Raw genomic sequence first — 16,406 nt, forward strand, 5'->3', positions numbered from 1 at the left:
ATGTGTTCCAATTGACTGAGAAGTTTATACATTCACTATAATTAATTTGTTGTGAGATAGATAAACAGGGAAATTGTTAGCTTGAAATAATCCTTGAACGAGGTTGTTTATTTGGTTTTCATCCATCAGTTTGTAAGAATATGATTTTTCGAAACTTTCCGGGCCGAATCGATGAAAATAGCACTCGCTTTCTCACCAATAATGAAAATTTCTATATTACTTGGCAAGGCAACTGAAAACTTGAGTTCAATTGATATTGAACAAGTAATAAGTTCAAGGTGAATAATGTCATGAGACGCCTGCTGGGTACTGGTGAGATCAAACACCATAATAAAATGGCTAGGGTATTCAGACAAACTTATTCCATGTCCATTGTCAATATAGGCTAAATCTGATATTGCGTTGAAGTACAAACGTTTTACGTCAGCTGTATTTATGGGGCTGTCAGCAACGGGGAGTTCATTTTGGTAAATACAAATTTGCTCCAGATTAAGTTTACGAAAGTGAAAGGGATTGAGTTGTTTGCTTCCTAAGAAAGCCTCATTTGTGTTAAGACAAATGGCAAGACGTCGAATAGGCTCCCTGCTAAATACATCTTCCTGTTTACAACTTTGTAAACCAGTGGAAGCCAGAAATGTTTTAGTTAAAGTTTCCAAGTAAGGATAGGACGCTGAACTTAATAGTAAAGTTTTTTCAATTGCAGAGACCACGTCATCGTTCAGCATCATTTTTCTCATACGAATCAGCTTCAATAATTTTTACCTTGTATGATTTTCCAGCATCGTGAGAAATTATAAAATCATCTATTGATCGTCCAAACGAAATTCGCAGAGTAACTCCACTCAAAAGATGACGATCGCATGTAAAAAAAATCTCCTGTCACTTTTCCATAAAATGTACATTCAGCAGATTGTCTAACCAAAGCTTTTCGTCTGTTAACTTCAGCTGTTGCTATCGCTCCAGGATTATCCTCGTACGAATAACCTTGACAAGCCAACCACGTAGCCTTTGCGTCTTTGTTGTGAGAAAATTCGGTTTCAATGAAACTTTTGTGAGCATAATTTGCATTTGCATTTTTCAGTCCGTTGGCTGATACTGTACAGTCAGAAAAGAGTGAATGTAAAACATTATTACAAAAGTAAGGAGCGTCTGTTTTGGTTACATCTGCTGCAGCTCCCGCATCATATCTTAAATCAGCTTCAGAAGCCTGAACTATCTTGCATTTGATTTCAAGGAAAATTTTTTGCAGATCAATAAAAATTATTTCTGTCTCCTGCAACCTCAAACTCAAGCATAGGTCCGTTAGGACTATAAACGGGTCCTACTTTTTGACAAAAGCTCCCATCAAAAGTTACAAGAAGCGCTGGTTTTTTGAACAAATCCATGGAACTATGTGTTGCCTCTGTTGGTAACGTACTACCGATCATCTTTAACTTTGGCAAAGAAATCCGACCGACTTGTCTTTGGCTGTTTGTATTTTGAAATCACCACCTTTCTTTTTTTTGCTAACTTTTCTGGCTTTCTGAACCTGAACGTTTAGATCGTCTACGACTCATTCGCAGTGCCAAGGAGCCCCCTGTTTGCTTTTTGACTGTATTTGATATTGTTTTTCAGCGCTTGTTTTGGTGATTTTTTTTTACTGACAACGTCCATTAACTCTGGCACGCTCTGTAACAGAAGTTTTTTTCCAACACGGTTTGCTGCTGGTATAATAATTTTTCTTGCAAGAGGTAGAGCGTTTCTTCCAATACCACTTGCTAAAGCTCCAAAGCCGCTACCTCTTTGCCTATAATGTCCCGAAAAATAAGGCAATGCAGATGCTTGATTGTTGTAGTATGATTCCATTGCTTTTTCTCACCAAATTTTTTGAACTGTAGCGTTAGAATGACTTTACCGGTCCCTGAAAAGGGGACTAATTGACCCGTTTTGGTGCGTAGTTCTCTAGAAGTTGACTGAATCGTATTTGAAAGAAGTTTTTTGTAGTCCAAATTCGAAAAAAAACTATTGTGTGTTGGTTCAAGCTCGCAGACGCTACATTTTTCAACCGCTGTTTTGAATCATTGACTCGAAGTAAAGGTGCTTTTTTCTGTATTTCTCGCCAAAGTAAATCGCTTTTTCTTCAGACTTGTTTATTTTGATAATAACTGCTGAAATGAATCCTCTTGATTTTTAGTAACTGTTTGTTGACTCGAATATTGCCAATGATTACATTGAGCAAACACTCGCACAGAAAATTTATGAAACTCTTTGGTGCTTCTTTGAGGAACTTTCTGAAATTTTTATCAGACAGCTCGAGCATTTGCTTTAGCATACATAACTCTCTCTCATCTGTCAAATAAGTTATAACCGCTTTGGAGGAAGGTAGATAAAAAATTGTTGGACCCGGTTGTACAATATTTGAACGATAACGCAGGTAGTCTGATGTTTTTGGATCCAAGTCGATGAGTAAGTGTCCAAAGGGTAATTTTGTTGTTAATTCGTAGCTTTCTTTTAAAAAATTTGTGTTGTTTAACTGTTTACCAATATAGGTGATCTGCTGTATGTCTCTGGGTGATTTGAACAAAATGATGTGGGTTGTGTTCAGATCAATTGTTCTAGACCATTTACTCTGTTGGAATAAGTTATGCTTATCGTAAATGACGCTAATATTTCCATGACGTCCAGCAGTTGGGAGTTAAGAAAACTCTTTGTCATTGAAAATTTCCTCACAAGAATCGTTAAATATTGGGTAAAAGGTGTTTCTCAGTAACATTTGGAATATGAGCTCAGTTTTACCACAGCATGAAGGCCCACAAACAGCCATGAATAGTCTATTGCTTGTTGAAGTTATCTTGTTCATAGCTTCGGATTAGGAGGCGCGTAGCCAACTGTGCATGAAAGCAATGGAAACCAAAATGTTGACTCTTCACAATCAAGATGAAAAAACATAAGTTTGATCAAAGACACACCAATAAGAAACAGTATTATTACGATTTGAGTAAAATACACTACTTCTGATCGTGGTAGTCTAGAGTTACATAATTTCCATGAGCGTCTCTCTTGATTTTCTTCATTGAAAACTTAAATCATTCAAACCTATTCCAGCAGGGGAATCTATCTGGTCTTGTTTATCACTCATTTGAAAATAAGTTTTTATCAAAAATGAATTGAAACTTCAATTCTTGTGTTAGCTCAATATTTTGTTAGTAACTCTCTCAACCATAAAAAATTCATATGTTGTATATCTAGAGTCTTTGTCTTCCTTCTTGTAAGTTACTTTGTAGTTCGATTGCATGCCATAATCCTTTGCGTAGTTGACAATTGACTCCACGTATCCTTTGCTGACTACCTGCTTGATCTCATCAGGGAGACTTTCGTCGTCCAGGGTCACTTGAACCGGTGCTGGCGACTTGTGAATAGGTAAAGGGGTTAGTTTCAGTGTTTTCATTTTCTCTTGTAAAGACATGGTACATTTGAAAATAATCGAGCAGTGAAAGATATTTCTTCAGCGTCTCAACCTCAGCTATATTGCAAAGAATTTGTTGTTTCCTCAGAATAGGTTGTCCCCGTGATTCTATTTTTTCCTCTCTGACCAAAGACAGAGTTATTTGATTATCATTCGTTATGCAACTGCATACTGTCAAACTTGGAGATAAATTCACCTGAAGAACTGAAGGAGCTACCTTCTCCACTCGACGGCTCATTGGTGGGCAGTGTTAGCGAATAGAAATACAACTGTGCTTTTCTTTTAGCACAATGTTTTTTATTGTTTCTCGGGTAAGTTGAAAGAGTGCAAAGATTTGGGATAGAAACCAGTAAGGATAAATACCAGTGCTCCAAGATAAGCCATGTAAGAACCTACTACCCCACTGATGAGATTTCCTCTCACTAGCGGAAAATGGATTGTATGGCACTGGTGGTAGGAATAAGATTGTGTCTGAATAATTGTTTGAGGAAATCGATATCTCTTTAATTATAAAACCGGTCTTTTTGTGACGAAAACCTTCAAAATTTAAGACAACAATTTCAGAATTCAACATTCCAGCAAATTGAACAAATTCCTTTTAAACGTTTTCACGAAAAGACAAAACAGTAGGCCAGTCATGTGACCAATATAAGCGTTTGTGATTGGACAAGGTAAAATGTATGAATATCCAGGGCCTTTCTGACTGCTCTATAATCGAAGGAATTTATAAAATTTCAGGTAAGTGTCTAAGGAGGAGTTGTCTATACCAATAAGACCACCATATGGTCTCAGCTTGAGAACTATTTCCAAGCTAATGTCTGGGTCCAGATAAAGACATGCCGCCAAAAAGTATACACATCGTTCACTATATTCCGGATAGTCAACTTTTATTTGTTCATAAATTTCATGAATGTTCTTTAAATCTATGGTCGCAATGGTTGTCATGCTGATTTTCAAACGGAAAAGTAATTAAATGAACAGTAGTTGCTTTTTTGTATGAAAAAATTCAAGTTAACAAAATGACTTTTTTTCAAGAAAATTTTTTCTATTTTTTATAGTAGAGATGTTATCTTAGAAAATTTTCAAGTCAGCAAAAAATCAGTTTTAAGCGCTCTTTCATAGTGCAAAATCCATTTCAGAACTTCAAAAAAGTTTGAAAATTTTTTTCAAATGCCCCCCATACCGCATAGGTGAAAAAAGTGAAGTCTACAAAAAATCACTTGTGAGTGCTCTTTTATAGCGCAAAATCCATTTCAGAACAATTTAGAACTTCACAAAATTTGAAATTTCGCAAAAAATTTTTGAAATTCTTGGAATTTTCAAGTTTGAAGCTTTATAGGAAAATTTTTAGTTCTATAGAAAATTTGTTTTTACCGTCGAGCAAATGAGAAACTGCTCTAGGTTGCCTTAATGCCAGCACACCAGCAACCGGTAGCTGTTATATGACTGGATGGAGGGGGGTCCGGACACCCCCCTCTGCAAAGAACTTTAACAACGAAAAACTGATTTTCCCTCAGTGAAATGAAGTTTTTTGTTGAAGTTTCACCAGTCAACGTAACTCAAGAAACGTCTTTCAGACTGGTGAAACTTAAACAAAAAACTTGATTTCACTGAGGGAAAATCAGTTTTTCGGTTGTAAAGTTCTTTGCTGGGGGGGTCCGGACCCCCCCCCCCCTCCAGTCATATAGCAGATGAGCATACTACTGACGATCTTGAATTTGTGTACTGGGGCATTATCTATCGAAAAATAAGGTCTTGATATTGTTTTTTAATTGCCGCCCAGCGATAGCTGGTGCTATTATTGGTCCTTTTTTACGACTCGAAGAGGAGTATTGGTTTTCTTAAGGTTTTTTTAACCGGAAGTACTACTTGTTCAGGCGGCGTTTTGACCTAATAGTGAAAGTGGGTAAAAATTGTTTTGTGAACTAACTTTTTCTGATCGATAGTAGTTTGTTCAAGCGCTGCGTTTAGGGAATGACTTTTTGACTTTGAAAAGAGTTTTTGCCAGAATGCCACATAGATAACGGTTCTGAGAGGTGTTTTCGTCCATTTAGCCCGTTTTTTATTATAACTTGTTTTTTTGTAGAAGTAAGTTTTGATCAGTTTTGCATGAATATGCGACAATCTAAAATGGATACAAATTTTTGGAGAGCTTAATAATGCGTTTCAAGTGCAAACTGGGCCCATATTTCTCATTTTTTTCAAATTCTTTTACTGTTTCGCAATTAAGCTGTTTTCAGTTCTTACGGAGACAGGGAGATGGCCATGTAATGTTCCTAAACCTCGATTGCTTAATATCAAAAAATTCACGCTTTTTTACCTCATTTTTTCATATTGATTTCTAATTAGTTTCCAATTTAGTTTTTTGATTTTTCAGAAATCGCAAATTAGATTTATTTCTCACTGTCTATGTATTCTCCACATTCTAGCCTGTTTTTTAGCATTCTCTCAAGACCTACACTTTTACTCGCCCTACCTTTTTCAAGTTGAAAATTATCGTTTTGAAGTAATAATTTTTGTCTTTCTCTAAATTTTTTAAATATTTTTGTTGGCAATTGATTCTTTCCGCATAAAATGGCACTTAGGTTTTATTAGCTTTATTTTTACAAATTTTGAGCAATGCTTTTTTTGTGAATATTCTTGGGGCTTAATTTTGGTAACATACAAATTTTCGCGTTTGAATATTTTTGCCTCTTTGGTCTTTTTAATTAGTTTCGATTTGAATTTTGTCTTCATTGTTTAATTTTATCCCGTTCATTGTGATTTAAAGTGCCATCTTAAGTTTATAGTTAAAGCGACTTTATTTAAAAACCAGTTGATTACTGTTTGTATATTGTAAAAGTAGTATTTCGGTTGAGAGAATTTATGAAAATTGATAAATTTTGTAACAATTTTTAGTCATTTCTTGCAGTAATTCAATTTTTCTTCCAAAAGTATGTTTTTGGTGCCCAAAATTGCTTGACGTTTGCTGCTCGCGTACTTTTATTTATGTCTTCACTTGCCTACTCAACTTTTGGTTTTTTAATATATAGGATTAATCTAACTTTTTTGTTCAGTTGGTTTTATGGGATATATTGATTTTTCGACTGTTTTTTTTTATTTTAGTAGTCACTTTAGTAGTAATCACTTGATTAAAAAAGTAGTACTTTCACGAAGACGACTGTTCAAGTGGTTTCCGGAATTCTTCCGGCTATGTTTTTTATTAAGTCTTCAAGATTTTTGTTACGACCATATAACCTCAATCACTTCGAATCTGCTTTTTGTTCATTCGTTCATGAAATTTCACCTGAACTGCATGTGTGACGTCATTTTTCACTATTGTTTGAGGGAGTTTTCTGTTCATTTGTCTGATTAAGTTTTTGGTCGCGCGTGACTTGCCTCGCTCTCAAAAATGACTTCCTGACTCTGAAACTGGATTTTCTTCACTTCAATTGGAAGAGATAAGGTCACGTGAGTGAGTGTCACTCTAAATGAAGGTTTTTGGAGAGCAGCTATAAAGAGCATAGAAACAGCAATAACTTATACGGATTAGTAATCAAAATATAACATCTCAGAATTTATCTTTTTTAGACTGCAGATCTACGAAGCGGTTGCGGCTATTTTCTAGCAGTCTGCCAGCTATGTTCATTTTTTCTCGATTTACAGGTAAACTGAAGCTTAAGCAAGCTCGGATTAGTTCTTAGTTAGGATATAGTTATGGAAAACGTAAGGCTATTAGAGCTCAAGATAAACTTGGTATGATGAGGGATTCCTGGACTTTTAGTCTAACTTGTTTAGATCCTAGTGTGAATAAAGAATCTGAAAAAATCAAGCTGACTTGATTAAGAAAGTCAAGAAAATATAGTGAACGGCAGAAGAAAGATAGCGCCCCCTAATTTTACGAAGTAAAAATTCAAATTTTAGGGCAATTTTTCTCCAACGTGTAATCACATTTTGAATACAATTTTTACAGCACTGATCACCTTTACTAGTCTTATAGCCTACCTATGAAATTCAGATAAACGGCAACGCTCACTTACCAGAAATCCTAATGTAAAGTTGATGATTTTCTTTCAAGTTTCACATTAAAAAGAAAGTTGTCACAAGATCACTTTTTATTCACATCTTGTCTCACTCTGATGTTTAACACAAGTGCAAATTTAGTCATAGTTGAATAAATTTGAAAACATGTCACATCTTCTGACAACTTTCTTTTTAGTGTGAAGCTTGGAAGAATTTCGTCAACTCTACATAGCGATTTATAGTGAGTGAACGTTGCGTTTCATTTGAATTTCATAAATAGGTGAGAGGACTAGTTTAGAGGAGCAGTAATGTGCAAATTGTATTTATAATGTGATTTGGACTACCATTGCCTCAAAAATTTAATTTTTACCTGGTGAAAACAGGAGGGTGCTAAAGTGCTATGGTCAATTTTGAACCCACTGTAGAAAGTTTGAACGAAGCTCGCATGTGACTTCTTGAGAGAAAGAGAGAGACTTTAAAATTAGTGATCTGGCTCATCTAAATTGTCGCTTACCAGCAAAATTGGGATCTAATTGCATTCGGCTTCGAACTATATTTTAGCGTATACCCAAAAAGTACAAATGCTGTATGTAGATTTTTGGCACCATTTTTAATTTAAGAGAATCCAGCATAAAATAATGAGGCGCTAAAAGCTAAAGGCTGCTCCAACTTAGCGAATAATGTTGAGTTATTTGGTAAATGGCGCGTGACGAATCACGTGCTATAACAAGCCTATCCATGGATTATTTTTCTAATTTAGGGCCGAAAATTTAGAAAAAACCTAGTCTTTCCCACTTCAACAACCCCCACTCAGCTAAGTGGTTCTGTAAAGTATTCCCCGCATTATTTTAAATATACAATAATGGGGTTTTGTGGGGAGGGGATATTATGAGACAGACCAAAAAATTCGGGGGTCGAGATTGATGTATTTCCACCCTTCGTACCCCCTGCCCCTTGTGACTTGCATCCAGTACTCGGGTCAAGTGCCCCCGTTTCAGGGCTCGAAGTCCCTCCCGCCACTTAAAATTTATTCTCTAACATATACTTCGGTTATGATTTGGGTTTTGGGCGTTGTTATATAACGTGGCCTTGGTATCCAAGAAACAGTGACCTGGGGTTTTAGATCTAACCAAGCATCGCATTTCTAAGAGTGGCTTTATTCGATTTTTTATACCTGTGATCGCAATAACCAGTATCACCTAGATGGAAGGAAGTCAGCATCACCTTCTAAAAGTCAATTTATTAATAGAAATTCGTTTTAGATTGAAGATCTCGGACATGGTTGACTTCAAAGTGTTTACGACAACAGAGATCACAGTTGGTGACAAGACAGTGGTGATAACTGACTTTAAGCTTAAGAAACTGGTGCTAGATCAACAGCAGCAACATCTGCGACACCAGAACTCACTTGACTCTACATCCTCATACCATGGCAACAACTCAGTCTCAAGTTTGCTATCTTTTATATTGCTCTCAAACGAAGTTTGTAGAAATTATATTTGTCCTGTGGTCTTTTTAATGCAATTTTTTGCTTGACCGATTTTTCGTCTGACCCATTTAACTTTTCGTCCTCAAAAACGGGATAAGCAGGTAGCGCTCGGAGGGCATCAAGTTTTTTTAGACCCCTAAACCTTGCTATTCTCTAAGAATCCAACTCACCAAAACTGTTTTGGGGAGACAATTTCGTGGTGTGAAGGAACAATTTCATGGCTTAATCTTAAAAGTTTCACCCCCTCAGTCACCGCACGTTAGTCGATCGTTTCACATAATCATAGTATTTTCGCGATACAGCTCATCATGAATCTGATGGCGGCACATTTTAGTTTTGTTCTCTTTACATCAAAGCAGTTACATTTTATTATGCACACGTTGCCGGCACATTTTATTATGTAGGCGTGGCGTGGCGTCAGTGCACTACTAATAGTGAAATGCGCCAAAATTGGTGGTTTTTTTGCTTTAAATTTTATTAGGGACTATAGTTGTATATAACCTCTAATTACGTCATTGGAAGCCCCCATATTGATTTTAGTTACACCCCGCACCCCCTACTGAAGCAGGCTTCGATAGGTTAGAGCTCCCACTAGTCGTTCGAGAGCAATTCTGCAGACGTTAGTCGGTTGTGTTCTAAGTTTTTCTCAGTCATAATATTGATCAGAAGATCGTAATTGGTGGCTGTTACTACTAAAAGTCAAATGGAAAACGGCCAAAATAGTATTTGTTATTTTTTCTCCTTAAATTCTAATTCTGGTCTATAATAACCGCCAGGGGTTCGAGAGCAATTCCTCCGTAGGGTGTCAGGATGATTTACCCAATGCAATCATACCCAATGCAATTGTACCCAATTTACTTTGATATTTTTGTTCAATGATCCGACGAAAAATTAGCAGTCATTATTACCCGTATGTTTTAACACACTTAATGGCCATGGTCATGCCTCAGCGATTCGTGGGACTTAATATGAAACTACGAACAAATGAGTAAATTATTAATAGCTGCCCTCATCTTCTCAGCCGGCTATGATAGCGCTCCTATTTTTTTTTTACTTCGACGAACTTTTTTTTCGCTTTACCCATTTTGCCGCTTTTTCTCGGACATTTTGCGTGAAATCCTTTTGACTTCTCTAGGCTAGTTTCACTCTTCTGTCATTCTGCTCAAAGTCCTTTTAAACAGCAAAGCAATTCAAAATGAAGAGAGTCAGTATAAAAAATCAACGTCAGAAATAGAAACGGGATAAACCCATAAAGCCCATTTTAGATGCCCGGTACTTGAACTTTGTTCTCATAAGTTTTAGTTACTATCTGTAATGCTTATTGGTATTGATACTAGACCCTGTAGCCTGTCACCGAGAGACAGGAGTATGTTCAATTACGAAATGACATCAAAATAAATCGCACTTAAAAATGTTTTTATACAAAAATCAATTTTTGTTGATATTTTCTCTTCTTTTAATCCCAATAGAGTTATAGGAATCAACGGCGGCTATTTTCCGGCAATCTGCCGGGTACGTTTATGCGTGATGGCCATGGCCATGCCTCAGTGGCCCGTGGGACTTGATATGAAACTATCAATGTCAATTGGGTATAATGGCATTGGGTATTTTGGCATTGTGTATAATTGCATTGGGTACATTGACACGTAACCCCTCCGAAGCTAGTCGGTTGTTTTTCGAGCTTTCCGTGAAGCGTCAGACATGAAAATGGTTTCCTTTAGTATATGTTTACCATCAATATATAAACAATTTTAATTGCTCTTGAACGCAGTTCATAGCAATTATTGTAAACGTGTGTGTCTTTTTTATGCAAATTTTTCGCTTGACAATTTTACGCTGTTCTTCTAGAAAATTCTTTGACTTCTTAAGTGACTCTTTCGCTTTTTCGTTCATCATTTTTGAGTGATCTCTAGTGCTCCGAAGTAGAGCTTGTTGCTAATATAAAATCGGTTGCAGCATAGGAACATTAAGTGACTCGTAGCGCAGTGGTAAGTGCGGTTGGCCAAGGATCGGGAGGCTAGTGGTTGAATCCCGGTGGGGTCGAGGTTTTTTGCACCCATAAAGAAACATTGATCTATACTAAAGACCATAGATTAAATTGCCTCGCCTGTCGTTCAAGAGCAATTCTTCCGACATTTGTCGGTTTGTTTAAATTTTCAGTTCTAACTCATTTATTATTGTACCGGATAACTCTGGTGCCTTTTCGGTTCTTTTTGACGATTGTGAATGACTTATGTTGGGAGGGGTAATTTCCTAAGGACGATTATTATTTCGTACTATTAAAATATAGTTAGTGTGAAAGGTTAAGTTGATTTTTGTGTTTTTTTCTAAATTCGCGATTGTTTTACGCCTACTATGGCTATTTTGGAGTCATTTTTAATTGAGTTTTTTTGTTTGCGTGCATATTTGTCAAAAATTGCTGATCCCTGTCTCAACTTTTACTCACTTTAATTGGAGCTGGTGACGTCTGTTGACAATATTGTTCTCCAATTGAAGGTTATTGGAGGACAACTTTTTGTAACCATTCAAACCTGAGACAAGCAAATTCTTCCGAATCAAGTGAAGTAATCTGAGCAATTCGTTGATAAAATTTTTAAGCTGCTTGGCAATTTTTTGGGCATTTTTTCGTCGGTATTTTTATGCGGCATGTCTACAAAGCAATTGAGGTTATTTTCTAGCAGTCTGTGTGGTTATAAATTGGCGGTTGTGTTTAGGTGACTTGAACAACTCCTCTGTGTTTATAAAGGAGGAGTCAAATCAGTCTTCCTTTGACTTCGACGGATCGAACTCTATCAGTGGATCGAATTCTGCAATAAGCCCTCTTTAGCACTGAGATACTGCTTTGCAAACTTTAGATGGAATTAGGCTCTGAATATTGTAATATCTGATGAATTACAGAATTGGCTTAATGCTGAAAATAGGCTACGGGACGTGCAATTCATTTGTTTCTTTTATCTGTGCGTTGTCAGTTTATTCACAAAAATTGAAAAGATTGAGTTGCTTCATTGGATATGGCTGAAAAATGTTGATCAAAATGATAAGTAAGCGGCATCTGAAAACTTGAAAGTGAGAATGGCGTTTAACTTCCGTATTGTACTCGAAAAATTAGAGAAAAAAATATAAATCGTTTTTAAACGTTCAAAAGCTGTAGACGAAAAGATAAGCTTTCTAACTGATGCTTACCAATTGAGGGCTGAGTATTTTGAATAATTGACTGTTGCGAGATACTGACTATGGCTATTTTGACTTCATTAATGATAAAATGCCAATAGATTTGGATCCTCTGATATACTCAAAAGTGGTCATGAAGAAGTAATTGATACAAATCATGAAAGTTTCTTCTTCCTCGCTGAACATCTTTACTAGCTACATCCTGTGTATTGTATTGGGAATCAGCTTTAATTACTCCGAATGCTATCGCTGGTTCTTAAAGTAATACTGCGGCAATTAAGAATCCATTTATTATTTTTCAAAAAAGTACACAATATTTTCGAGCAAATTGGCCTTATTTGAGGGTTTCAAATTTGCTACCGGAGGTAGCTAGTGATCATTAAGTGCATGCTAATGTGCTAGAAAGAAGGCGCTAAGCAATGAGGAAAAATTGGCGAGGAGGTTGATTTGTGCCCGAAATTAGGGAGGGCGTTGCCCAGGGCAAGTTAATTCAGAATGGGAGAGAGCGGGTGGGATCACACTATTATATCATCTATTGCGTATTTAATGGTTTTTTCATTTTGCCTTGTAGTAAATAAAGTTCAATTGAGAAGAAATTATATTTAAAACTATCAATGAAAAATCAGATTCCTTGTTGACGTAAACAAATGAGGGGAAAACATAAAAATAATGAAAAAGAAACAGGTTTTAACGCCCTCTTTCTTTGCAGTTTATTTACTCCCTGTTTTGACATCGTCTCCCTCTCAACAATGAATTAATAAGTATAAATTAGTTATTATTAATATTACAAATATTGGGAAAGCATATCGGTTTTGCCTCTTCTTTGTTAGTTATTTCCATGCTTACTTTGTTTGATACTGTATGTTTCATTATATTTTCAATTAGTTAAAACGAACGGTTCAAATCCTTCTTTGTAAATTTATATTATGTTATTCTATTCTGGAATTGAGATTTATATTCAACTTTTTTAACAAGTAAAAGCAATTTTTCTCAGATGTCGCTTTTTGGACAAGTTGAAGAATTTTTGACAGGAGAGTTCACCTGTCGTTTTTTCCGGCTGCCTCCGTCTTGTTGGTTTTGAATAGATTTCAGCAAAAACCTCCCCATTACCTTATCAAATAAAAGATACGTCGACTAGGGATGCTTTGGGTGGTCTTCTCTTTCTTAACCGATAAATCAAATAGTTCAGATTTCCAATCAGCCATGAAAATAGACAGACATGGACGTAATGAAAAATTGACTCCAAAAGTGCAGCTTGAAGATTCTCGATTTAAAACGAGATAGTTTAACCTTTGATTCTTCGTTTGCATACGATTTTGAAAGCCGTTTAAGCTTACATTATTGTTCTGCGTATTATGAAAACTCAATTAACAAATAAAATTTGCTAATTATGACTCTGGAGAGTTATATCACATGATTTGTTCCTTATGAAGAGAGGAAACATAGATATGTAACTGAATGTGTGTTTAGACGAATGGGTTTTGAGGCCGGGGGTGGGGGGGTTGGACGGTAGAGGGATTAATTAAATCAGAAATAGGAAGATGACATATTGAATATAGATTAACTAGTACACATCAATTCCCTTTGTATCATGTACGCTTGAGAGAGATAGAGAAACAAGCTTATTCCACTTTTATTACGTTATTAATCATTGTTTATTTTCCCTACTGTTTCCTGTTTATGGTAAATAAACAAATAGCTGTTGCATTGCTGCAGACGTGACAGGAAATTGATATTTTTATAATTAGACCCTAAAAATTGAGTAATCTTGACTTCTTCAATAACTGCATGAGGTGATTTTCGTCGTTCAAAAGTAATTTAGCTTTCAACAGACAGATTTGATGGATAAACACAGGTTGTTTTTAATTTGATTGATTTCTAATACCAATTACTTTTCTACATAAAAGCGTAGGATTGTTACTCAATGAAATCAAGTTGGTCAATGAAGTCGCGTTGCAACAAAAAAATCTCAATTGCGTCGTCAATTTTGCTTCAGCTGCGAACATGTAAAAACAGATTTAGTCGCCTGGAAGGAATAGTGATGAAAACAGTTTGTTCCTTAGTTGAAGAACTAATGGTAAGTTCACACACTGCTTTTTAAACCTATTTATCTATACAACTCTGCATATTGGAAATTGAAGTGTGTCTTTTGACTAAACTTTAATTAATAGTTGTGACTTTCAGCACTGTTTTTTAATTAAGATTTGCCCATTACTTTTATCGATCTAGCTGATATTGTTACTGATATCAAGCAGCAACAATCGAGTTTTCGCCCAGAGAATTGCTGGCTACTACTTTGTCATGAAGAAAAAATGCAACTTGCGTGAGTGCTTGCCGTAGAGGCTGCATACCTCGATCAATATTTTTTTTGTTTCAAACATCAAAAATACCAACATCTTGTTTCAAAACTCTGATAGCAGCATTTGCAAAAATTGCAGAAAGAGCGTTTTAATTCCCATGTATGAACTTATTGGTCCAAAAAAATCAGTTTTTTTTGCAAGATAGGAAACGGATGCAGAATGGATAAGACCGTGGAAAATAAGATGCGAAAAACCAGAATCTTTTTTTTAATGGCTAGAATTTTATTTTTTCACATTTTGGATATTTGATAAAGTATTCACTTATCTTAGCCCAATTTAAAATTGTTTATAACTTTCTTTATTTTCCCTCTAAATAATCATTAAGCGATGTATGTTTTTTAAACTTAGTAAACACACCTTTTCTCCCTGTCGAAACCAGTTTGTTCTTCCATGAAAACCGCGCTCAACAAACAATTTTTTCCCAAAAATTTTCATTATTTCTGAAATAAACCTTTTCAAAAATGAACACCACTCGAAATAATAATACCACTACTACTAATGAAACTACAAATAACACAAATATCTACCAAAACCACCAACACAGACAGCCGGTGAACTCGACTGAATTAACACAAAATTCGGATTCATTAAACACGACTCTATCCACATTACAAAATGTGAACAAACCTTTACCATGCTTACAAAGACAAAATTCAGCACACTTTTGCCGCACGTACAATCTACAAATTAACCACGAACGCCATACGCACCATGGTCTCATGGACTTGTAGAGAACAGTAATTGCCAACTAAACACATTTCTTCGCACAGATTTAGATTCGCAATACGACACAGGCTCACAAAAAGTAAAAACATTTTCTTTTGCATTCAATTCACAAATTAGAACCAATATGAATCTATCACCATATGAACTTGTATTTGGCTAAAAGCCCAAAAAACCAATAGTCTTCAACCTATATTCCACTACTGATAGCTTTGGAAATTGTAAACCTTCGTCTAATTCACATTGCAATTCTTTCCCCGAACATACACACACTTAACATCTCAGTCATCACACAAAAATTAAAAAGTTTCAGAAAGGAATTTGTGCACACTGGTTTCTAAATCGTGAAAAGACACTCTGAAGTTTATAATGAAGTTCACAATTGCTTAAATCAAAATAAATATACACGTTCATAAATCGCCGTTTCGGCACGGCACGACCACTTAAAATTAACACTTATTTTTTAATTGTAAATAAAGCTACACAAATCGGAATAGCAAAAAAGATCCAACCACAAAAAATTGGACCCTAAAAAGTTATTGATACTCCCACACTAGTTACTTATAAGTTAGAAGATTTCTCTGGTAAACAGATCACTCGCCATAGAAGCAACATAGTACCATAATATCCTAAAGATCTTTTCGTTCAAAAACAAATGGAGAAATACTTCTCGGACAACTCTATGTTACGACTCCATCCAAAAAGCCGACTATCGCCAAATCAAAATCTGTCTCGTTTAGTCTAGACAACATAGACATACCATCCACTAGTGAACCCTCCCCCTTACCACCTTATAAATTGTCTGAAATGCCCGATTGTAACTCGGAAAACTACAATACAAGAGACACTCGTCTTAGACGTCAGCCTACGAAAGACTATAGAGTCTTCATACCACAGTAAAAAATTTCGGCTTTAAGAACGACGCACTCTTAAAGCATACACTTATAACTTCTTTAATACACTAAATCACTCTTCTCGCATTAGTTAGCCGATTACAAACTAGCATAACACGCTAAATACCTAGGAAATACATCTTAAACAAAAATACAATTCCCTCGTTCTCTTATACAAGAGGGATAGTTCGGATAGTTCCTTCACTCCTCTCCCCTTTAATACAATTACTTCACTGGGAAAAAAAATCAAGCTCTTTACAATGGTAAACAAAGCACACGGGCTATCTTTTCACTTGCTACCCTAGTAGAACCACAAAAACCAC

At 35.8% G+C, this 16,406-nt stretch overlaps 1 protein-coding gene across 1 annotated transcript in view; it reads left to right on the top strand.

The window, feature by feature from the left end:
- Window positions 1–13,069, top strand: part of LOC142353031 (uncharacterized) — a 280,268-nt gene extending 267,199 nt beyond the window's left edge. The window contains exons 5-6 of the mRNA XM_075405222.1: window positions 8,710–8,897; window positions 11,651–13,069. Of these exons, the coding sequence (XP_075261337.1) occupies window positions 8,710–8,897; window positions 11,651–11,763 (301 nt within the window). The 3' untranslated portion in view covers window positions 11,764–13,069. The remainder of the gene's footprint in view (window positions 1–8,709; window positions 8,898–11,650) is intronic.
- Window positions 13,070–16,406: the final 3,337 nt, after the last annotated feature.

Source organism: Convolutriloba macropyga, chromosome 14, assembly GCF_964194025.1.
Source record: "Convolutriloba macropyga chromosome 14, txConMacr16.3, whole genome shotgun sequence".
Taxonomy (NCBI): Eukaryota; Metazoa; Xenacoelomorpha; order Acoela; family Convolutidae; genus Convolutriloba; species Convolutriloba macropyga.